At 46.9% G+C, this 24,180-nt stretch overlaps 1 protein-coding gene across 1 annotated transcript; it reads left to right on the forward strand.

Annotated features, from left to right (window-relative positions):
* On the forward strand, window positions 1-23,087 carry LOC140203638 (uncharacterized). The gene is made up of 6 exons (XM_072269685.1): window positions 1-166; window positions 6,742-6,909; window positions 9,275-9,448; window positions 15,657-16,133; window positions 20,047-20,476; window positions 22,834-23,087. The coding sequence occupies exons 2-6, from the start codon at window positions 6,808-6,810 to the stop codon at window positions 23,085-23,087; spliced, it is 1,437 nt and encodes a 478-aa protein (XP_072125786.1). The 5' UTR covers window positions 1-166; window positions 6,742-6,807.
* The last annotated feature ends 1,093 nt before the right edge of the window (window positions 23,088-24,180 follow it).

Here is a 24,180-nt window from a genome sequence, read left to right on the forward strand (position 1 = left end):
GCTCTGTGATGGACTCCAATCTTGATCAAGAGGTGAAGGAGGATCTTCTTTATGATACACTCTGCATGATTAACCTTGCAGCTTGTGGCCGGCAGAAAGACATGGAGGAAGAGAGGCCGCGAAAGAAGGAACAGCTGCCTAAGATCTGGTGGTCGCGGGAGTACAGGTGACTGAAAGACTGAAGAGTGCCACGTTGGGCAACGATAATTAATGAATATTCCTGCTGTCAAATTCAGCTGCACACACAAAGTGCTGGGGGAACTCAGCAGGCCAGGCAGCACCCATTTAGAACAGAGATGACGAGAAATTTCTTTCGCCAGAGGGTGGTGAATCTGTGGAATTCATCGCCACAGATGGGAGTGGAGGCCAAGTCATCGGGTATATTTAAGGCAGAGGTTGATAGATCCTTGATTAGTCAGGGCATGAGGGGTTATGGGGAGAAGGCAGGATATTGAGGCTGAGATGGGAAGGGATCAGTCGTGATCAAATGGCAAAGCAGCTTCGATGGGCCAGATGGCCTAATTCTGCTCCTCTTACGCAAATGAACAAACAGTCGCCATTTTGGGCCGAGACCCTTCTTCAGGACTGGAAAGGAATAAAAAGGTGTGGGGAGGGAGGGGAAGGAGGATAGCTAGAAGGTGATAGGTAAAGCCAGGTGGGTGGGAAAGTTGAAGGGTTGGAGAGGAAGGAATCTGATAGGAGAGGAGAGTGGACCATGGGAGAAAGGGAAGGAGGAGGAGTGCCCAGGGGAAGGTGACCGGCAGGTGAGAAGAGGTGAGAGGCCAGAGTGGGAAACAGAAGCAGAGGGAAGGGGGAAGGACTATTTCCCCAGAAGGGGAAGCCGATGTATGCGTTCAGAATAAAGAAGTGGGCAGGAAAATCACTGAAGACTGTACCCACCCTGCAAACTCACTTTTCCAAAAGCTCCCTTCGGGAAATCACCTTGGGTTTCTGAAAACGAGACCTCATGCCATCTCAAAAGATTTTTTCCCCTCAGGCAGTTCATCTGATCAACCATCCTAGTTACTCCCCCACCGACCCCCAACCCCCTCTATTACCCTGTCACTGCACTGAACTGTAAACACTATAAACCACATTTTGATACGCTGTCTACTTTGTAAATCCATACTAGTATTTATATATTTATGCACATTATATTCCATATCCAAACTTTAACCTCTGGCTTACCTTTGTCTACTTCCTGATTCTTTAATGGAGTGTCTTGGCCAGAAACATTGACTGTTTATTCCTTTCCGTAGATACGGCCTGACCTGCTGAGTTCCTCCAGCATTTTGTGTCTGTTACTTTGGATTTCCAGCACCTGCGGAATCTCTTTTCTTTATTCTGTATAATTGTTGTACATTGTTGGATTTTGTCGCCTGTCATGCCCTGATCAACACCATGCAGTGAATTCCAAATACGTGCAAACTTATCTGGTGCATAAAATTAATCCTCGATCTTAATGTTAGCCTCTCCTATCCTTTTATAAAAACCTCCCCTCCAATGTATCGCTGCTATTCCCTGCACATTTTAAAGTTCCACATTTTCCCACTGCTCAGGCATAGCCGCCGAGCGCCTCTGTGCCATCCGCCACCAGCGTGACATTCTGGTGGCCAAAGATTTTAATTCTGATTCCCATTCCCAGGTGTCAGTCCACGGCCTCCTCGTGCCAAGGTGAGTCCACCCTCAGGGTGGAGGAGTAACACCTTATATTGTGTCTGGGTAGCCTCCAACGTGACAGTATGAATATCGATTCCTCCTTCTGGAAAACAAATTTCGACCCTCCCCCATTCTTCACTATTCCTTCCTCCATTCCTTTCTTCTCACGTGCCTATTACATCCTTCTGTGGCCCCTGCTCCTTCCCTTTCTCCTGTTGTCCACTCTGCGCTCCTATCAGATTCTTTCCTCTCCTGCCCTTGACCTTTCCCACCCACCTGGCTTCACCTATCACCTCCCAGCTATCCTCCTTCTCCTCCCCTCACCTTCTTATTCAGGCATCTTCCTCTTCCTTTCCAGTCCCGATGAATGGTCTCAGCCCGAAATGTCGACTGTCTATTCCCTTCCACAGATGCTGCCTGACCTGCTGAGTTCCTCCAGCATTTTGGATTTCCAGCAACTGCAGACTTTCTTGTGTCAGAAGTTCCTCCTGCTGCTTAGAGCTGCAACAAAGGGGAAAGGAGGTGGATTCAGCAGGCATGCAGAGGTGGAGTGAGGACTGTGGGCTAGACTGCGCTCAAGAGGACTAGAACATATCACCAAGGAAGTAATGCTGAGGCTTTATAAGGCACTGGTCAGACCGCACTTGGAGTATTGTGAGCAGTTCTGGGTGGCAGGCGGAGTTACGTTTCTACCAAAGGAGGTGTAAGGTGCCCCTTCCCCCCTCTAGCCTGCAGGTCACCCTTGGACAATATGTAGCACCTGGTTAGCCCCCTGATCAGGGAGTAGGTGGTGGACAGTCGTATGAGCAGCCGGTGCAGATCGCAAGTCCTGGGTATGTGACCACTGACGCCAGGCAGACAATCTCTGCAGAGTATTGATAATGACTGGGGTCACCCGTCTTTTAAAGACACTGGCCCAGAAGAAGGCAGTGGCAGACCACTTCTGTAGATAACTTTGCCAAGAGCAATCAATAGACAATAGGTGCAGGAGTAGGCCATTCAGCCCTTCGAGCCAGCACCACCATTCACTTTGATCATGGCTGATCATTCACAATCAGTACCCTGTTCCTGCCTTCTCCCCATATCCCTTGACTCCACTATCATTAAGAGCTCTATCTAGCTCTTTCTTGAAAGCATCCAGAGAATTGGCCTCCACTGCCTTCTGAGGCAGAGCATTCCACAGATCCACAACTCTCTGGGTGAAAAAGTTTATCCTCAACTCCGTTCTACGTGGCCTGCCCCTTATTCTCAAATTGTGGCCTCTGGTTCTGGACTCCCCCAACATTGGGAACATGTTTCCTGCCTCTAGCGTGTCCAATCCCTTAATAATCTTGTATGTTTCAATCAGATCCCCTCTCATCCTTCTGAATTTCAGTGTATACAAGCCCATTCGCTCCAATCTTTCACCATATGACAGTCCCGCCATCCCGGGAATTAACCGCGTGAACCTCGACTACACTCCCTCAATAGCAACAATGTTCTTCCACAAATTTGGAGACCAAAACTGTACATGATACTCCAGGTGTGGTCTCACCAGGGCCCTGTACAACTGCAGAAGGACTTCTTTGCTCCTATACTCAACTCAACTCCCCTTGTTACGCCATTAGCTTTCTTCACTGCCTGCTGTACCTGCATGCTTACTTTCAGTGACTGATGAACAAGGACACCAAGATCTCATTGTACTTCCCCTTTCCTAACCTGACACCTTTCAAATAGTAATCTGCCTTCCTGTTCTTGCCACCAAAGTGGATAACCTCACATTTATCCGCATTAAACTGCATCTGCCCACTCACCCAACCTGTCCAAGTCATCCTGCATTATCTCAACATCCTCCGCACATTTCATACTGCCACCCAGCTTTGTGTCATCTGCAAATTTGCTAATGTTACTTTTAATCCCTTCATCTAAATCATTAATGTATTATAAATAGCTGTGGTCCCAGCACCGAGCCTTGCAGTACCCCACTAGTCACTGCCTGCCATTCTGAAAGGGACCCATTAATCCCTACTCTTTGTTTCCTGTCTGCCAACCAATTTTCTATCCCTGTCAGTACCCTACCCCCAATACCATGTGCTCTAATTTTGCCCACTAATCTCCTATGTGGGACCTTATCAAAGGCTTTCTGAAAGTCCAGGTACACTGGCTCTCCCTTGTCCATTTTCATAGTTGCATCCTGAAAAAATTCCAGAAGATTAGTCAAGCATGATTTCCCCTTCGTAAATCCATGCTGACTCGGACCAATCCTGTTACTGCTATCCAAATGTGCCGCTATTTCATCCTTTATAATGGACTCCAGCATCTTTCCCACCACTGATGTCAGGCTAACTGGTCTATAATTCCCTGTTTTCTCTCTCCCTCCTTTCTTAAAGAGTGGAATAACATTAGCTACCCTCCAGTCCTCAGGAACTGATCCTGAATCTATAGAACATTGGAAAATAATTACCAATGCATCCAAGATTTCTAGAGCCACCTCAAGTACCCTGGGGTACAGACCATCAGGCCCTGGGGATTTACCATCCTTCAGTCCCATCAGTCTATCCAATACCATTTTCTGCCTAATATGAATCTCCTTCAGTTCCTCCGTTACCCTAGGTCCTCCGGCCACTATTACACCTGGGAGATTGTTTGTGTCTTCCCCAGTGAAGACAGATCCAAAGTACCTGTTCAACTCATCTGCCATTTCCTTGTTCCCCATAATAAATTCACCCGTTTCTGTCTTCAAGGGCCCAACTTTGGTCTTAACTGATTTTTTCCTCTTCACATACCTAAAGAAGCTTTTATTATCCTCCTTTCTATTCTTGGCTAGCTTGCCTTCGTATCTCATCTTTTTTCCCCATATTGCCTTTTAAGTTATCCTCTGTTGCTCTTTAAAAGTCTCCCAATCCTCTGGCTTCCCGCTCATCTTTGCTATGTTATACTTTTTTATTTTTATACTATGCTTGACTTCCCTTGTCATCCATGGTCGTCCCTTACTCCCCTTAGAATCTTTCTTCCGCTTTGGAATGAACTGATCCTGCACCTTCCCAGAAGTACCTGCCATTGTTGTTCCACTGTCATCCCTGCTAGGGTATCTTTCCAGTCAACTTTGGCCAGCTCCTCCTTCATGGCTCCATAGTCCCCTTTGTTCAACTGCAATACTGACACTTCCGATTTTCCCTTCTCTCTCTCAAATTGTATTTGAAAACTTATCATATTATAGTCACTACCTCCTAATGGCTTCTTTACCTCGAGTTCCCTTATCAAATCCAGTTCATTACACAACACTAAATCCGGAATTGCCTTCTCCCTGGTAGGTTCCAGTACAAGCTACTCTCAGAATCCATCTTGGAGGCACTCCACAAACTCCCTTTCTTGGGGTCTGGACCAACCTGATTTTCCCAGTCTACCTGCGTGTTGAAATTCCCCATAACAACCGTAGCATTACCTTTGCGACATGCCAATTTTAACTTTTGATTCAACTTGCACCCTATATCCAGGCTACTGTTTGGGGCCCTGCAGTTAACTCCCATTAAGGTCTTTTTGCCCTTACAATTTCTCAGTTCTATCCATACTGACTCTACATCTCCTGATTCTGTGTCACCCTTTGCAAGGGACTGAATTTCATTCCTCACCAACAGAGCCACCCCACCCCCTCTGCCCACCTGTCTGTTCTTTTGATAGGACGTATACCCTTGAATATTTATTTCCCAGCCCTGGTCCTTTTGCAGCCATGTCTCTGTTATTCCTACAACATTATACTTGCCAATTTCCAACTGAGCCTCAAGCTCATCCACTTTATTTCTTATACTCCGTGCATTGATATATAATACTTTTAATCCATTAGAGTACTCCCCTCACCTTTCACATCGATTCCTATTGCACTTGGCCATATTCTCCGATCCCTTCCTGAGCTTTCTGCCCTGTTAATTCTGTTGTCTTTCTTAACTTTCCTTATTCTCTCTTTCCCTTTAACTCCATCCTTATATTTCCTCTCTTCCCCCCCCACTATTTAGTTTAAACACACCAGTGTAGCAGTGGTAAACTTGCCTGCCAGAATGCTGGTCCCCCGCCTGTTAAGGTGCAACCCGTCCCTTTTGTACAATTCATCCTTGCCCCAAAACAGATCCCAGTGGTCTAAGAATCTAAATCCCTGCTTCCCATGGGGCCGTGGCCCAATCATGGCCATGGGACCAAGATCGCCCATGTCATACAGCACGGCACATAATGATGATGTCATATGACCCAGCACATAATGATAGAAACATAGAAACGTACAGCTCAATACAGGCCCTTTGGCTCACAGAGCTGTGCCGAACCTCGGGTTACCCATAGCCCTCCATTTTTCTGAGCTCCATGTACCTATCCAGGAGTCTTTTAAAAGACCCTATCATATCCGCCTCCACCACCGTTGCCGGCAGCCCATTCCACGCATTCACCACTCTCTGTGTGAAAAAACTTACCCCAACATCTCCTCTGTATCTACTTCCAAGCATCTTAAAACTGTGCCTTCTCGTGCTAACCAGTTCAGCCCTTTAACATCAAAAAAAAGATGGGCTGGCATTGGAGAAAGTCCAGAGAAGGTTCAAAAGAATGATCCTGGGAATGAAAGGGTTAAGTTTTGAGGAGCGTTTGATAGCCCTGGGCCTGTACTTGCTGGAGTTTAGAAAAATGTGGGAGGATCACATTGAAATCTATCAAATATTGAAATGCCTAGGCAGAGTGGATGTAGAAAGGCTGCTTCTTTCTGTATGGGAATCTAAAACCAGAGGACACAGCCTGAGAATACAAGAATGTCCCTTTCGAACAGAGACAAAGAAGGATTTCTACAGTCGGGGGTGGCGAATCTGTGGAAATAATTGCAAAATATGGCTGTGGAGGCCACGTCATTGAGTAAGTGGAGGTTGATAGGTTCTTGTTTAGTAAGGGGGGGTCAAAGGTTATGGAGAGAAGGCTGGAGAAAGAAAATATCTCAGCCGTGATGGAATTCTGGAGCAGGCTTGATGGGCTGAATGGCCTCATTTTGCTCCTGTGTTTTCTGGTCTTATGGCAAGAGATCGATTTTCAAAAGGAATAACTGACACCTCCTCTTTGCTTTCATATTAGAGCTGACGAGACACGAAACAACCAGGCTACCTGGGTGGAACAGGTGGAGAAGTACGAAGACGAAAAATGGGGAACTTCAAAAGGATCTACCCGAGCTCCACTTCAGAGAAATACGAGAAGTTCTTGGGAACAGTTGACTCCAAGGCTCGGGAAGAATATGTCAGGCAGGTTTATACTGCCCCTCCCAGTCCTGCCCCCTCCCTCCCTCCCTCTCCAGTGACCCACAGCCACCCAGTGTGCCATCACCTGTCAAACGGTGAAAGGCCTCGAAAGAGTGGATGTGGGAGATGCTTCCTATGGAGGGAGAGTCTTGGACCAGGGAACACAGCCTCAGAACAGAGGCGGAGGAGTGTCCTCTTAGAAAGGAGGAGAGGAGGAATTTCTTTAGCCGGAAAGTGGTGAATCCGTGGAATTTGCTCCACAGGTGGCTGTGGAGGCCAAGTCATTGGGTATATTTAAAACAGATGCTGATAGATTCTTGATTGGTCAGGGCATGAAGCGATAAGGGGAGAAGGTAGGAGATTGTGGCTGAGAGGGAAAATGGATCAGCCATGATGAAATGGCAGAGCAGACTTGATGGGCCAAATGGCCTAATTCTGATCTGCATCTTATGGTCTTAACCACATTCTCTACTACCCCTCTATAATCTCTCCCCAATCCTTTTACCCTCTTTCTAATCCCACATCACTTCCCCACTACCCACAACACAATTGTGTCGCGTTCTGGTTGCCTCATGATTGGAAAGGTGCAGAGGAGGTTTACCAGGATGCTCCCCAGATCAGAGAGCATGTCTTTATGGGAATGGGTGAACGAGTTAGGGCTTTTCTTTTTGGAGCAAAGGAGGGTGAGAGGTGACTTGATGAAGGTGATGAAAAGGGCATAGATCAAATGGGCAGTCAGAGACTTTTTCCCAGGTTGGAAGTGGCTAATGGGGAAGGGGGGCATCATTTTAAGGTAACTGGAGGAAAGTATAGGGGGGATGTCAGAGGTAAATTCTTTACACAGAGAGTAGTGAGTGCATGGAACACCCTGCCAGGGGTGGTGGTAGGGGCAGATACATTAGGGACATTAAAGAGACTGTTAGATAGGCACATGGATGATAGAAGAATGGAGGGCTCTGTGGAAGGGAAAGGTTAAATTGACCTTAAAGTAGGTTAAAGATTAGCACCACATCGTGGGTGAAGGGCCTGTACTGTGCTGTCAGGTTCTATGTTCTGTCCCTCCACAGCTATATATTCTTACCATCATTAAGGACCCCCACCACCCAGGACATGCCCTCTTCTCATTGCTACCATCAGGGAGGAGGTACAGGAGCCTGAAGACCCACAGTCAATGATTCAGGAACAGCTTCTTCCCCTGTGCCACCGGATTTCAGAATGGACATTGAGCCCAGGAACACCACCTCACTGTTTCGTGCAGTCTTTTTGCACTACTCATTTAGTTTAATTTTTAGTATGTTTCCTATTGCAACTTACAGTGTTTTTATGTCGCAAGTTTTGCAACAACTTTCCCAATATATGTCAATGATGTGAAACCTGATTCTGATCAAGTGTGGTGATTCATCACTGGTGATACGGAACAGAATCAGAATTTGGTTCATATCACTGGAGTACGTCGTGAAACTTGTTGTTACGTGGTAGCAGTACAATGTGATACATAATAATCAAAACTGTGTATATATATAATAGTTAAATTAATGAAGTAGTGCAAAAAGAGGGGGAGAAAAGTAGTCAGCTCGTGTTCATGGTTTCATTGTCCATTCAGAAACCTGATGGCTGAGGGGAAGGAGCTGTTCCTGAGTTGTTGAGTTTGTGCCTTCAGGCTCCTGTACCTTCTCCCTGATGGTTGCAATGAGAAGAGGGCATGCCCTGGGCGATGGGGGTCCTTGATGGTGGAGGCCGTCTTTTTGAGGCATCGCTCCTTAAAGATGCCCTGGATGCTGGGGAGGTTAGTGCTCATGATGGAGCTGACTGAGTTCACAACTTTCTGTAGCTCCTTTCGGTCCTGTGCAGTGCCCACCCCCCCACCATACCAGATGGTGATGCAGCCGATTAGAATGCTCTCCATGGTACATCTGTAGAGATTTGCAAGTGTGTTTGCAGACATACTAAATCACCTCAGCTTCCTCATGATATATAGCCGATGTTGTGCCTTCTTTGTAACTGCATCGATATCCTCAGAGATGTTGACACCCAGGAACATGAAATTGCTCACTCTCTCCACTTCTGATCCCTCTGTGAGGACTGATGTGTGTTCCCTCATCTTACCCTTTGAGGTCTGCAATCAGTTCTTTGGTCTTACTGACGTTGAGTGCAAGGTCAGGTACACTTCCCATTCCTATGTCAAAGAGCACCCCACCCCCCTCAATGTTAGACTCGCCGGTGATTCTTGCCCCCGGTACTGCTCCCTCTGGAACAGCCGAGCGTGCTGGCCCTACTGCGCATGAGGTTGGAACATTGAAGGGGTGGGAGAGGGCATTGTTAATATTGGTGCAATGGCTTGGTATTGAAAATCTCGCTATCTCTCCAGGCAGCTGCGCAGGGAAATTCAGCAGAGTCAGGAGCAGAAGGAAATGCTCCTCAAAGAACGGGGGTTCCCTGAAGAGAACCTGCAAGAAGAGTCCCAGTTGCAGGAGAATCCAACCCTGTTGATCTTGGTGAAGCCAAAGTCACCAGAAGGACTGCAGACGTCATCATCCTCCACTCCTGTAAGAGTTTCTCTTGGTTGACGTGCTAAGTCGCCTTAGGTGGGACTAATGATTTAATCTACGAGATGTAGATGATTTCAGCTGAGCTGACATCTTGTAGATGATTTACAGCTCAGCTCAAAGCAACCTCTCAGCTAGGTCAAGATTGGGAATTAAATATCCAAGGATATCAGGTTATACGGTATGATAGGCAGGAAGGTAAGGGAGGTGGAGTAGCGCTCTAAGGATGAGATCAGTGCGACAGTGAGAGACGATATAAGATCTAAGGAGCAGAACGTTGAGTCCATCTAGGTAGAGATTAGGAACAGTAAGGGAAAAAAAATCCTTGGTGGGAGTTGTCGATCAGCCACCAAATAATCACATTACAGTGGCACAGGCAGTAAACAGAAATATCTCAGGCACGTGAGAATGGAACGGCAGTTATCATGGGAGACTAACTTGCACATAGATTGGGTGAATCAAGTTGGTCGAGACAGTCTTGTGGAGGACTTCATAGAACGCATAAATGATGGCTTTCTTGAACAGCGTGTTACTTAACCTACAAGAGAATGTGTTATCTTAGATCTGGTCCTGTGCAATGAGAAAGGTAAAATTAGTGATCTTGTAGTTAGGGATCCTCTCTGAAAGAGTGATCACAGTATGACTCAGTTTCCCATACAAATGGAGGGTGCAAAAGTAGTCTGGGAATACAGGCTATATGGTGGAGCAGTGGAAGTCTTTCAAAGAGATTTTTCCCGGTGCTCAACAAAAGTATATTCCAGTTAAAAGCACGGACAGTAAGGGTGGGGAGAGCCAGTCTTGGATAACTGAGGAAATTAAAGAAGTCGTCAAACTAAAAGCGTGTGAATAGAAAGCCTCCAAGAGTAGTGGGAAACTGGAAGACTGGGAAAATTTCAAACAGCAACAAAGACCCATCAAGCAATTAATAAAGAAAGGGAATAAGGAAAGAAAATAAACTAAAATTCTCTGGATTCTGGGCAGGTTCTGGTGGATTAGAAGACGGCGAATGTCACGCCACAGTTCAAAAACTGATGTCGGCAAAAGCAGGTAACTACAGGTCAGTTAGTTTAACATCTGTAGTTCGGAAAATGCTTGAAGCTATCATTAAAGAAGAAATAGCAAGACATCTGGCAAGAAATGGATCCATCAGGCAGATGCAGCATGGATTCAGCAAAGGCAGATCCTGTTTGACAAAGTTACTGGAGTTCTTTGAGGATATAACGAGCACAGTGGATAGAGGGGAACAGATGGACGTTATTTACTTGGATTTCTGGAAGGTGTTTGATAGGGTGCTGCATAAAACACTTATCCATAAGATAAGGATGCAAAGAGTTGGGGTGATGTATTAGCATGGATACAGGATTGGTTAACTGAAAGAAAGCAGAGTTGGGATACATGGGTGTTACTCTGGTTGGCAATCGGTGGTGAGCGGTGGTGCCATACGGGTCGGTGCTGGGCCCGCAACTGTTCACAATATATATTAACGATCTCGAAGAGGGAACCGGGTGTAGTGTATCGCTTAAGTTTGCTGATGATACCAAATTGAGTGGAAAGGTAAATTGTGCAGAAGATACAGAGAGATACATATTGATAGGTTAAGTGAGTGGGCAAGGGTCTGGCAGATGGAGTACAATGTTGGTAAATGTGATGTCATCCACTTTGGAAGGAAAAATGGAAGAGCAGATTATTATTTAAACGGTAAAAATTTCCAGCATACTGCTGTGCTGAGGGACTTGGGAGTACTTGTGCATGAATCACAAAAGGTTGGTTTGCAGGTGCAGCAGGCTATCACAAAAGCAAATGGAATACAGTATTGGCCTTCATTACCAGAGGGACTGAATTGAAGAGCAGGGAAGTTATGCTGCAACTGTACAGGGTACTGGTGAGGCTGCACCTGGAGTACTACATGCAGTTCTGGTCTCCATACTTGAGGAAGGACATACTGGCTTTGGAGGCAGATTGATGGTCAGGTTGGGATTGGTGCGAGGAGAGTCGAGGGCAGTGCATTCAGTGGAGGAGTGATGAAGTCGATGTCCTGTCGGGAATTCGAGATGAGAAGATCCAGAGCAGGCAGAGAACCAGAGCGGGGAGTCCCAAGGAGAGGAGGAGGTGAGTGAGGGTAATTTCAGAGATGTGAGAGCGGATCTTTTACACAGAGAGTGGTGGGTGCCTGCGGTGGTGGCTGAGATAGATACATTAGAGATTTTTAAGAGACATTTAGAGAGGCACATGAATGTGAGGAAGATGGGAGGATATGGACATTGTGTAGGCCGGAGAGATGAGCTTAGTTAGCTATTTGATTACTAATTTAATTGGTCTGGCACAACATTGAGGGCTGAAGGGCCTTTTCCTGTACTATACTGTTGTATGTTCTATTAAAGGACTCCTGACCTCAGCTGCAGGGATATCGTTGAAGGAACGTCTGAGGGTCACGCCAATGGGTCTCTTCACTGCTTTAGCCTTCAGCCCAAGCGGGGCTTTGGTTTGGAGGTTGGGAACGTGAGCTGGCTTTCAAGTTAGCAACCAAACCTGGTGGCAGATGTTTGCCCTGGCCAGACAGCTTGGTGTCAGTGTGAGCGAGAGAGAGAGAGGATTCCAGTCTTTCTGCGTGTAAGGATGTAATGCTGAGGCTTTATAAGGCAGTAGTGAGGCCTCACCTGGAGTCTTGTGTGCATTTTTGGGCCCCTTATCTCAGAAAGGATGGACTGATATTGGATGTTTGAATAGGCAACTCAGGCAACGCATCACCAAATAATTAGATAGGGCGTCAGAGGTTAAAGGAAAAATGGGTTTGAGAGGGAAATGGATCAGCCATGATGAAACAGCGGAGCAGACTCGATAGGCTGAAAGGCCTAACTCTGCTCCAATGTCTTAAGTTCTTCCGGTCTTTCATATGGAGACTGTCCTCCAGTCGGCTGAAGGAGTCTGTTAATGAGCTAGACCTGGAGGTCCTCCATTGGTTGGAATGGACCATGGATGTTGTGACCTAGCTGTCTACATGATGTGCAAGCCAGGGAAGTACAACACGGAGAGCAAGTTGTTGCCCACACAGCAGACGAGCTCTCTCCGTGCAGCTGATGAATGCAAAGGAATGGCAGAGATTGACAGTTTGACATCAGCCCAAAGCGACTGGTTTTAAGGCATCAGTAACCCACCTGGGTGCCTTCTCCTGGCAGTAGAAACTGTTCCGCCAGTCTTAGTAGCTCAGCCAGACGTGAAGGCCAGGAGCTGGACTTGGTTGTCAGAAGCCTGCCCTGCCATGCAATGTGATCATGTCTGCTCTATGCTGACTACAATTCTTTTTTTCTTGTACTGGTTTACGTATTAATAAACAGCCAGTAGGTGGAGATTGTGTCTCTCTCAGCCTTTGGCAGTCCATCAGGGTCAAGCATATTTTGCTTCCAACCCACAACACACACACCAAGTGCTGGAGGAATTCAGCAGGTTAGGCAGCAACTCTGATGAGGAATAAAGAGTCGATGTTTCAAACCGAGACCCCCTCATCAGGACTGGAAAGGAACTGGGAAGAAGCCAGAATAAGACTGGGAAGTGGTGGGAGCGTGGAGGGAAGGAGTACAAGCTGGCAGGTGATAGGTGAGACCAGGTATGGGGGAAGATGGATAAAGTTGGAAGCTGGAAGGGTTTAGGTCAGGGGTTCCCAATATCATAAAACCACAAGATATGGGAGCAGAATTAGGCCATTAGTCTGCTCTGCATTTCATCATGGCTGATCCATTTTCCCTCTCAGCCCCAATCTCCTGCCTTCTCCCTTTATCCCTTCATGACCTGACCAACCTCTGCCTTAAATATACAAAAATACTCGGCCTTCACAGCTGACTGTGGCAATAAATGCCACAGATTCACCACTCTCTGGCTAAAGAACTTTCTTCTCATCTTCCTATTCATCTCTAAAAGGACACCTCGCTATTATGAGGCTGTCCTCTGGTCTTAGACTCCCTACCATAAGAAACATCCTCTCCACATTCACTCTGAGACCCCTTGCTTAATTGGACTGGTCCATGGCAAGTAAAAGGTTGGGAACCCCTGGTAGAGGTGGAAGAGTTAAAGGGCTGAAGGAGGAGGAATCTGATGGGAGAGGAGAGTGGAGCATGGGAGAAGGAGAATTAGGAAGGGAAGAGGGTGAAGATGGGAAGGTCTTCATTGAGTTCACAACATCCAATCTGCTCTGGTACCTCATGTGGGCTGTCCTGCTGAGACTCTGAACAATGTTGGCCCCTCCAGGACATTGATAGTTGGGTCTTAAACAACTGTTGGGTTATTGAATATCAGGGGTAAGCAGTTAGATGCCCTCTTGCTGGAGATGTCATTACCTGGTGTACTGGTGGCATGATAACTTGGCTTCCTGGTGTCTGGCTATAACACTGAAGAGTCCCAAGCCTACTGTCTCCCCTGTACCACTGGGACTTTTCTTACCTGTCTGCTGTAGTAGTGAAATCTGCCCCAAAACCTTGTAAATTATAATTCTTTGAGGACAAAGAAATCTGGCTGTGGGAAACAAGCTTCGATTGTGTAGAGCTTTTCATTGATGGCATGAACTTCTATTTTTCCAACTACCGGTAATTTTTCCCTCCTGCTTCCAATTCCCCATTCTGGCCTCTTTTCCACATCTCCCTATCACTTCCCCTGGTACCCCTCCCCCTTCCCTTTCTCCTGTGGTCCACTGTCCTCTCCTATCAGATTCCTCCTTCCCCAGCCCTTTTACCTTTTCCATCTATCGCCTTCTAGCTTCTTACTTCATCCCGCTCCCCCACCCACCTAGCTCCACACATAATCTTCCAGCGAGTCCTCCTTCCCTTCTCCCCACCTTTTTTATTCTGGCTTCTTCCCCCTTCCCTTTCCAGTCCTGATGTAGGGTCTTGGCCCGGAAACGTCAACTGTTTATTCATTTCCGTAGATGCTGACTGACTTGCTGTGTTCCTCCAGTATTTTGTGTGTTGAATTCCATTTGCCTTTGCCATTATCTACATTACTCACAGCTAACTTTCTGTGACCCCCCCCAGCTCTCCCTGTACAGTAACATTCTGTGATGTCGCTCTCTCTCTCTCTCTCTCTCTCTCTCTCTCTGTTTAAAGGATATTTTACTTTCTTACTCCTTTCACCATCATCATTATGTATCATGCCGTATGATGTGGGCAATCATGGTCTTTGGCACTGTGGGCAATGGCAAACCTCTTCTGGGCCAGTGTCTTTACAAGACGGGTGACCCTAGCCATTATCAATACTGTTCAGAGACTGTCTGCCTGGCATCAGTGGTTGTATAACCAGGACTTGTGATATGCACCGGCTGTTCGTACAACCAACCACCACCTGCTTCCGTGGCTTCATGTGACCCTGATCGGGAGGGCTAAGCAGGTGCTATTCCTTGCCCAAGGGTGACCTGCAGACTAGTGGAGGGAAGGATCACCTTACACCTCCTTTGGTAGAGATGTATCTCCACCCCACCACCCAGCTACACCTTTAACCACACATTATAGTCCAGCTCCCCTGTGGCGTTTACCCTTCAGGGAAATATCTAAAATAACTCACACAAAATGCTGGAGGAACTCAGTAGGCCAGGCTACAGTGAATTCTAAATCACAACTGTCTATGTTAAGAAGAAATTACTTCATTGCCCCTCTGACCCAGGCCTAGGCTGATTCCAGACCGAACAAGAGGCCTGAGCGGAAATCCAGGAACTGGAATCTCAGTAGCCAAAGTGAAGAGATTTATGGCAACTTGAGAATTATCCTCAATCTCTTTCCTCCAGTTATTGACCCTCCTGCCACTGAAAGCAGTTTCTCTTGACCCACCCTCCAGTATTTGATTGCCTCTAATAAATCTGCCTTTATCACCTGTCTCAAAGGGCAGTAGCACTGGGGCTTCTCACATCTCACCACATTAAATGGTCCCCTCTCCCTGGGCCAGCTGCTCACTGACCTGTTCCGGTATCAGGAATGGCATTATTAGTGTCATGTTATTCTATAATATCATGGAAATAAATCTTTGACTACATCGTGTTCTTGTCACTGGTGCCATTGTCAAGGATTCTCCTGCACGCCTCTCTGAGTCTTTGAGGCGAAACTGAATGGTATTCTGAGCGTCACAAGTTCAGGAAGTTCATCTGACACTGACTGCCAAGATTGTTTTTTACTGAGTGTTTTAAAATGCCAGCTGTTTTCAAAGTTTTTTTTTCTTCTGTATCCTTCAGACCAGCCAAGTGCTAGGAATTGTCTCCAGCCCAAGCCAGCGAGCAGGCGGCTGGGAGGAGAAGAATGTGGGCCACAGCTGTGAGTTGTCTCCAGGAAGAGCAGATGTTGAGCCAGAGCTGGTTTCTGAACAGAAGGCTGATGGCACAGAACACTGCTCGCTGCTCCAGAACCAATTCCAAGCAGAGCAGAAAGAACCAGGCCAGAAGCAGGAGCAGACAGAGGTTCCATCGGAGATCCCTGCTGAAGCACAAGAGGGAAATGCTGTGAGTGAGGCAGTGAACCAACCGGAGGCCAATGTGCAAAAGTTACAACAGCAGGCCCAAGTCCTGGATAACCAAGAGGCCGAAGACGGGGATCAGCAGCAGGTACAAGATCTGGTCCCACTGGAGCCCCAAGCTGTGAAAGAGGCCAAAGACCTGGCGCAGCAGGAGGCGGGAGATGAAAATGGGCAGGAGTCACAATCTCCACCTCTACTGGTAATGTTGCAACTCTAACAAAACCCTAGTTAGACTACGCTTGGGAGTATTGTGTTCAGTTCCAGTCACCTCATTACAGGAAGGATGTGGAAGCTTTAGGTAAGGTGCAGAGGAGATTTACCAGGATGCTGCCTGAACTGGAGGGCATGTCTCGTGAAGATAGGTTTAGCCAGCTGAGGCTTTTCTCTTTGGAGCAAAGAAGGATGAGGGGTGACTTGATGGAAGTGTGTAAGACAGATCAATTGGACAGCCAGAGTTTTCTTCCCAGGCAGAAATGGCAAATGCCAGGAAGCATAATTTCAAGGCGATGGGAGGGAAATATAGAGGGGATGATAGAGGCAGAGAGTAGTGGGTGCATGGAACACCCTGTCATGGGTGGTGCTAAAGGCAGATACATTAGGGGCATTCAGGAAATGCTTAGATGGGCACATGATGATGGAAAAATAGAGGGTTAAGTAGGAGAGAAGGGTTAGATTGATCTTAAAGTAGGTTAAAAGTTGGTACAACATCGTGGGTGAAAAGGAATGCACTGTGCTGTGGTGTTCGATGATCTCTGTTCTAAATCACACATAGGCAAGTTGAGAATTTGAATTGACCAAGGCCTGTGTCGACAGGAAGCCCAAGTCATAGTCACAGAGCTATCGGTCCCTTTGCCCTAATGCCAACCACGATTACAGGGACTTGAGGACCTGAGTAATAGGAAAAGACTGAATTGTTTGGGTCTTCATTCCCCGGGGCGTAGGAGGTGGAGGGGAGACTTGATTGAGGTATACAAAATGATGAGAAGTATCCATAGTGTAAAGGCAGGCAGGCTTTTCCCACTGAGATTGGGTGGCACTGAACTGGAGGTCATAGGTTAAGGGTGAAAGGTGAGTGTTCAAGGGGAACCTGAGGGGAATCTTCTTCACTCAGGGGGTGGTACGAGTGTGGAATGAGCTGCCAGCGGAAGTGGTAAATTGTGGTTAGATTGCAATATTGAAGAGAAGTTTGGATGGGTCCATAGATGGGAGGGTAGGGATGGCTACAGTCCAGGTGCTGGACGACAGGACTCGGCAGCTTAATAAATTGGCACGGCCTGGATGTGCTGAAAGGCCTGTTATGACCTAAATGACTCTTTGGCTGCTAATCTGTACTCAAATACTCTACCACTGAGCTTATAAAATTAATTTTAAAATGACAAAATTTTAGAAAATACTAGAAACTGGAGCAGACCATGAATTTTTTGGCCTCTGTAAGACCATAAGACATAGGAGCAGAATTAGGCCATTTGGCCCATTGAGTCTGCTCTGCCATTCCATCGTGGCTGATTTACTATCTCTCTCAACCCTGTTCTCCTGCCTTCTCCCCATATCATTTGACACCGACTAATCAAGAACCTGCCAACCTTCGGTTTAAATATACCCAATGACCTGTCCTCCGCAGCCGTCTTGTGGTAACAAATTTCACAGATTCACCCCCCAATGACTGGATGCATTCTATGACCCTTATAGGATTCCATGCGTTTACAGGCTCTCTCAGGGTTAAGACAGGGTTCAGTTCCTGAGAACGGTCTGTAAGATGGAAACGAACAGAAATAGTGCACGGGACAGGGTCACGGGAAAAACTACGACAGGGGAGCGAACAGGTGTGGCAAGAGCAGCTGCCAGCCCGTCTCACTGACCCAGTGAGAGGCCGAATTGAATTTGATTGAATTGAATATTATTTCTTATATCCTTCACATACACAAGGAGTAAAAATCTTTATGTTACATCTCAGTTTGAATGTGCAAGGTGTAAATTGTAGTAATTTGTAATAAATAGTATGTCCAGTAAGTTATACAACAGTACAGTCAATATAGCTCAGAAATACAGTTGTGTCAGCGTGAATTAATCAGTCTGATGGCCTGGTGGAAGAAGCTCTCCTGGAGCCTGTTGGTCCTGGCTTTAATGCTGCGGTACCATTTCCCGGATGGTAGCAACTGGAACAGTTTGTGGTTGGGGTGACTTGGGTCCCCAATGATCCTGCAGCCCCTTTGTACACACCTGTCCTTGAAAATGTCCTGAATCATGGGAAGTTCACAACTACAGATGTGCTGGGCTGTCCACACCACTCTCTGCAGAGTCTTGCGATTGAGGGAGGTACAGTTCCCATACCAGGCACTGATGCAGCCAGTCAGGATGCTCTCAGTTGTGCCCCTGTAGAAAGTTCTTCGGATCATGCCGAATTTCTTCAACCGTCTGAGGTGAAAGAGGCGCTGCTGTGCTTTTTTCACCACACAGCTGATATGTACAGACCACGTGAGATCCTCGGTGACGTGTATACCGAGGAACTTGAAGCTGTTCACCCTCTCAACCCCAGATCCATTGATGTCTCCATTCCTCCTGTAATCCACAACCAGCTCCTTTGTTTTTGCAACATTGAGGGAGAGGTTGTTTTCTTGACACCACTGTGTCAGGGTGATGACCACTTCTCTGTGGGCTGCCTTGTTATTATTTGAGATCAGGCCAGTCAGTGTATAGAGAGTCTGTTCAGTGGTCCCATCACTGCTCGGCCTGAACCGGCCCCCTGATTGTAGTGGCTTGGCTGGATCGAGAATGCAGTGTGGGGAGTGAACACCAATTTACAGAATCACCAACGCCATCTGGGGCACAGGCCTTTGACAGCAGCTCACCAGAGTCCTCCATCCTGGGAGTCTTTCAACCTGTTTCCAGGTGTGGCCCATCTTCTTGGCATATCCTTCCTCTCCCAGGGATGGAGCTTCTGTTGGGGTTTCTGTAGCTCTGGGTTTTTAACCCCATGCCCAGGTGGGAGGGTTGGTGGGAGTGAAAGCAGTTGGGAAAGCTCCATTCCCACAAGGTAGAAGATTCCTGCGGCGTCGGAGAGTCATAGAAAAATACGGCAGAGAAGCAGGCCCTTCAGCCCATCTAGTCCATGCCGAGCCATTTTAAACCGTCTATTCCCATCGACCTGCACCAGGACCATTGCCATCCATATCCCTACCATCCGTGTACCTATCCAAACTTCTCTTAAACGTGGAAACCGAGCTCGCATGCACCACTTATGCTGGCAGCTTGTTCCAAGCTGTCCCCACCCTCTGAGTGAAAATGTTTCCCCTCATGTTTCCAGGTGGCAAATGCAGTTACTGCTTTGCCCATCCTGAAAGAAACTGTCCGAGTTTTGAACAGATACTAATGGGTCCCTTGCAATTATTTCCCGAGAACATTAAACTGATCCAACACCGTGCCTTTTCTTTAAAATATCTCAGTCAGGTTAGACTGGAATGTCTAGACAGAGCGGACGTGGAGAGGATGTTTCTGAAAGTGGGAGAGTGGAGTACCAGACAGTGCAGCCTCAGAAATGAGGTTCGTCACTTTAGAATAGAGATGGGGAAGAATTTCTTCAGCCAGAGGGTGGTGAATCTGGAATTCATCGTCACAGGCGGCTGTGGAGGCCAAGTCATTGGGGATATTTAAAACCAGAGTTTGATAGGCTCTTGATTAGTCAGGGCATCAAAGGTTATGGCAAGAAGGCAGGAGAATGTGGTTGAAGTTATAAATCAGCCATGATGGAATAGAAGGACGTCCCTTTAGAACGGAGATGAGAAGGAATTTCTTTAGCCGAAGGGTGGTGAATCTGTGGAATTCATCGCCACAGACGGCTGTGGAGGTGTACTTAAAATGAAGGTTAAGAGGCTCTTGATTAGTAAGGGTGTCAGAGGTTACGGGGAGAAGGCAGAAGGCTGGGGTTGAGATGGACAATAAATCAGCCATGAAGGAATGATGGAGCAGACTCGGAGGGCCAAGTGGCCTAATTCTGTTGCTAAGATTTATGGTCGGTCTACGAATAGGTTATGAGGTCAGCACAACATCGTGGGCTGAATGGCCTGCAAAATTATGTGTTCTAAGCCTTTCATCTATATTTCTGTTTTCTTCAGAATACCCAGTCGGAGATCTTTGAGGAGCTTGACCAGAAGAGTACAATTGTTGCGGAGGAAACCGAACCAGCGGATGCGTGCAGCACGCTGCCAGCCGAAAGCACAGAGCAGAATGGGAGCTCGAGGCAATTCCTCCCTGAGGTCCAGAGTCAGCCCAGGAGCCAAGGTGGCCTCGAGGCCCAGGCGTTCCCCCAAGAGGGGCAAAAGGCCGCAAGAGAGACGCTGAGCGCAACGGGCAACCCGCATGCCACCTCGAAGGCCATCAAGAAGTTGTCTAAGGTCCTGAAACGCAATCGCAGCCAAGTGGGCCTGGCAAGCAATGTGAATTGTTCCAGACAGACTGATGCTGCAGGGCACGCTAATGTCACTGAGGAGATTTCAAATGCACCTCGGGATCAGCGTGATTCCTGTTGCAACTGCTGGGGTTACAGTAAGTGAAATACAACCTTTTAGCCTTCTAAACTCGAAATCTGGGTTTCCTCACTTGCAGGGACTCCACAGTTTGTGTTCTCAGTATTACTTGTTTAGTCTTTGTATTTGCACAGTTTGTCTTCTGTTGCACATTGGTTGCTTGTCAGCGATTGTATGTACAGTGCCTCCAAAAAAGCATTTGTCCCCCTTGGAGGTTTTCATGTTTTGTTGTTTTACAACACCGAATCATAGTGGATTTAATTTGGCTGTTTTGACACTGATCAACAGAGAAAACCTCTTTTGTGACCAAGTGAAAACAGATCTCTACAAAGTGCTCTAAATTAATTACAATTATTAAACACAAAACAATTGACTACATAAGTATTTTTCCCCTTCAAGTCACTATTTAATAGATGCACCTTTGGCAGCAATTATAGCCTTGAGTCTGTGTGGACTGGTCTCCATCAGCTTTGCACATCTGGACACTGCAATTTTTCCCCTTCCCCTTCCTTCTTTACAAAACTGCTCAAACTCTGCTGGATTTGCATGAGGATTCCGTGGGGCAACACCGTAGCGTAGTGGTTAGCGCAATACTTTACGGTACCGGTGACCCCAGTTCAATTTCAGCCGTTGCCCGTAAAGAATTTGTATGTTCTCCCCATGACCACGAGTGTTTCCTCCAGGTGCTCTGGTTTCCTCCCACAGCCCAAAGACCTACCAGTTGGTAGGTTGATTGGTGGTTGTAAAACTGTCCTGTGATTGGGCTGGGATTAAATCGGGGGATTGCTGAATGTGTGCTAGATTTTATTACAGCCTTGTGGACTGAGCAAAACTGAATTATTAGTTGTTGAATTAAGTGTTTCAGGAAACAATTAAGTGCCCAACGTGTCACCAGCACCAGACTACCAGCCATCAAGGATGTATTCCAAGTTCAAAGTACAAAGTACAGTAATTATCAAAGTATGCTTACGGTGCACAGCCTCGAGGTTCATCTTCTTGCAGGCAGCCACAAACAAAGAAATGTCAGAGAACCCACTTAAAGAAAGCACCCCACGAAACAAGACCATCAGACGTGCAAAGTCACGCAAACAACAGAAACAACAAACGAGTAACGCTCAGAACATCAAACATCAGAACGCAGGATCCCCAGAAGTGGGTCCACACCCACGAGCCACCGGGGGGTGAGTGAAGCCGGTCCAGGAGCTTACCCACCATCAAGGGCCGGGAAAGGGCCAGTAACGTCAGGGAGGATCCCACCCACCCTGCTCACGGACTGTTTGTCCCTCTCCCATCGGGGACGAGGCTGCATAGCATCCACGCCTGGACCACCAGACTCAGAAACAGTGACTTTCCCCAACACTAACCCACACCCCAACCACCACCACCTGATCATTTCCTGTCAGAGTCACCTTCTGTACAGACACTGAGTGATTCAGGAACAGCCTCTCCCCCGTCATCAGATTTCTGAATGGACATCGAACCTGTGAACACTAACTCACTATTTTCTTTTTGTCTTTTTGCACGACGTGTTTAATTGTTTAATTTTTTAATTTTTTATATATTTACTGTAATTTACAGCTTTTATTTTCAATTGCAAGGTACTGCTGCCGCACAACGACAAATTTCATGGTATATACTGATTGATTGTGATTTTGAGACACTCCTGTGCCTAGAGTCACTTTATGCACGTACAGTCAATCCATGTATATAAGCTATCTTATGTATTTATATTTATTGTGTTTTTATTATTATTATTATTGTGTTCTTTATCTTATGGAGTTTATCTTAGTAGTGAGTTAAGCATCGATTTGTCGAACTTCTAGTTTTCTTCTTCACCATTCCCCATTCTCATTTCTCTCTCTCACCTTATCTCCTTACCTGCCCATCACCTCCCTCTGGTGCTCCACCATCGTCCCCTTCTTCCATGGCCTTCTGTCCTCTCCGATCAGATTCCCCCTTCCCCAGCCCTTCATCACCTCCACCAATCGACTTCCCAGCTCTTTACTTCACCCCACCCCCTCTTCCGGTCTCACCTATCACCTACCACCTCGTACTTCTTCCTCTCCTCCCCCACCCTCAACGTCTTCTCCCTTCCTTTCCAGTCCTGATGAAGGGCCTCAGCCTAAAGCCTCGACTGTTTACACGTTTCCGTAAATGCTGCCTGACCTACTGGGTTTTTCTGGCACTTTGTGTGTGTTGCCTTGGATTTCCAGCATCTGCAGATCTTCTTGTGTTTGGCTTGGTGTGCTTTATTTATCTCCTGCATCCCATCCAGAGTTACGATTATTTCGTTCTCCTTGACACTTGTGTACTGAAAATGACACTAAACAATCTTGAATGTTTTTCGTTAGCTAAAGTATTCAGTTCATACCCCAGACAGGATCTGCTGCAGGAGCTGGTTACGGGACAGTGCCGTGGAACGCGACTGCAGGAACCCGCCCGAGCACCAGCAGAATCAAGTTGCCGAGAGGTTTCCCAACGCGTCTGCCTATCCCGAGAGGGTGACCGAGGACAGGAGCAGAGGGAAGCTGTGCGTGTCCTCCGAGCCCCCAACTTTGCACCTCCGTGGCTCTACCTGTTCCACAAAACCCAGGATTAGACAAAGGGACCTCAACAGTCATGGCAGGTAAAAAAAAAAGGTGAACGCCAGAAGTTTTCTCTAGGGTTTCCTCTGGGTGCTCCGGTTTCCTCCCACTGTCCAAAGACATACCGGTCAGTAGTTTAATTGGTCATTGTAAATTGCCCCATGATTAGGCTGGTGTTAAATCGGGAGATCGCTGGGCGGTGAGGCTCGAAGGGCCGGAAGGGTCAATTCTGTGCCTTCTCTCAATCAATGAATCAACCAACCTAACCCTCCCCTCCCGCATAGCCTGCCATTTTCCATCATCCGTCAGCCTATCTAAGTGTCTGTAAAGCACCACAGTCAGCGTAATGCCTTCAGTGCCACCAGGTTCAGGAACAGTTATTACCACTCAACCATCAGGGTGAAGGTACAGGAACCTCAGGACCCACACCACCGGTTCAGGAACAGTTATTACCCCTCAGCCATCGGGAAGGACGTACAGGAGCCTCAGGACCCACACCATCAGGGTCAGGAACAGTTATTACCCCTCAGCCAGGGGTGCAGTGCTGCTGGATCTCACCGGAGTGCCACTCCGGCACCTCTGTAAAAAAATGTCAAAATATACAAGCGGGGAATTTAACAGCGGCCGCTATAGTTGATTGGAAAGAGGCTCTTTTTCTCTTTGTGTTGATAGGAAAAAGAGTAGTGAGCAATGAACGAGACGAAATACATTTCCAAATCTCCCAAATGGCTGCTCTCCTCCCCTGTTAACATTTCTCACTTACAAAATACGATATTTTCTATTCGTACAGATACAATTATAATTTCTGTAAAGATTCAAGCTTCTTTCACTTTTTACATACTTAAAGACTAAACAGGATCTGTATTGGTCTAACCATGTAATACCCGATGTGTGAGGATATTGTGAATATCCAGACACACAGGTACACTTCCTGTCCAACCATTTCTGCGAGAGAAACGGTACGAGGCAGAGTTGCCAACCTACCGCTTTTGATACTAATATTCACCAATATTCGTGGCTTTACCAATCGTTCTTCAGGCGTTCTTGTTTCATACTTGATTACTTGGTTCCAGTTTATGTGGCTGAAAGTGTAAAAAACTTATTTGCTTTGTTTCTGTTATTTTTATACCTGCTTAGG

The sequence above is a fragment of the Mobula birostris genome, chromosome 10 (genome assembly GCF_030028105.1).
Source record: "Mobula birostris isolate sMobBir1 chromosome 10, sMobBir1.hap1, whole genome shotgun sequence".
Lineage (NCBI taxonomy): Eukaryota > Metazoa > Chordata > Chondrichthyes > Myliobatiformes > Myliobatidae > Mobula > Mobula birostris.

What these genes read in the sequence shown, in the direction of transcription:
- LOC140203638 (XM_072269685.1), top strand. Translation starts at nt 6,808, where the DNA reads ATGGGGAACTTCAAAAGGATCTACCCGAGCTCCACTTCAGAGAAATAC. An exon ending in CACAATCTCCACCTCTACTG is followed by an intron (nt 16,134 to 20,046) that starts GTAATGTTGCAA and finishes TGTTTTCTTCAG; the next exon opens with AATACCCAGTCGGAGATCTT. An exon ending in TTGCAACTGCTGGGGTTACA is followed by an intron (nt 20,477 to 22,833) that starts GTAAGTGAAATA and finishes TTCATACCCCAG; the next exon opens with ACAGGATCTGCTGCAGGAGC.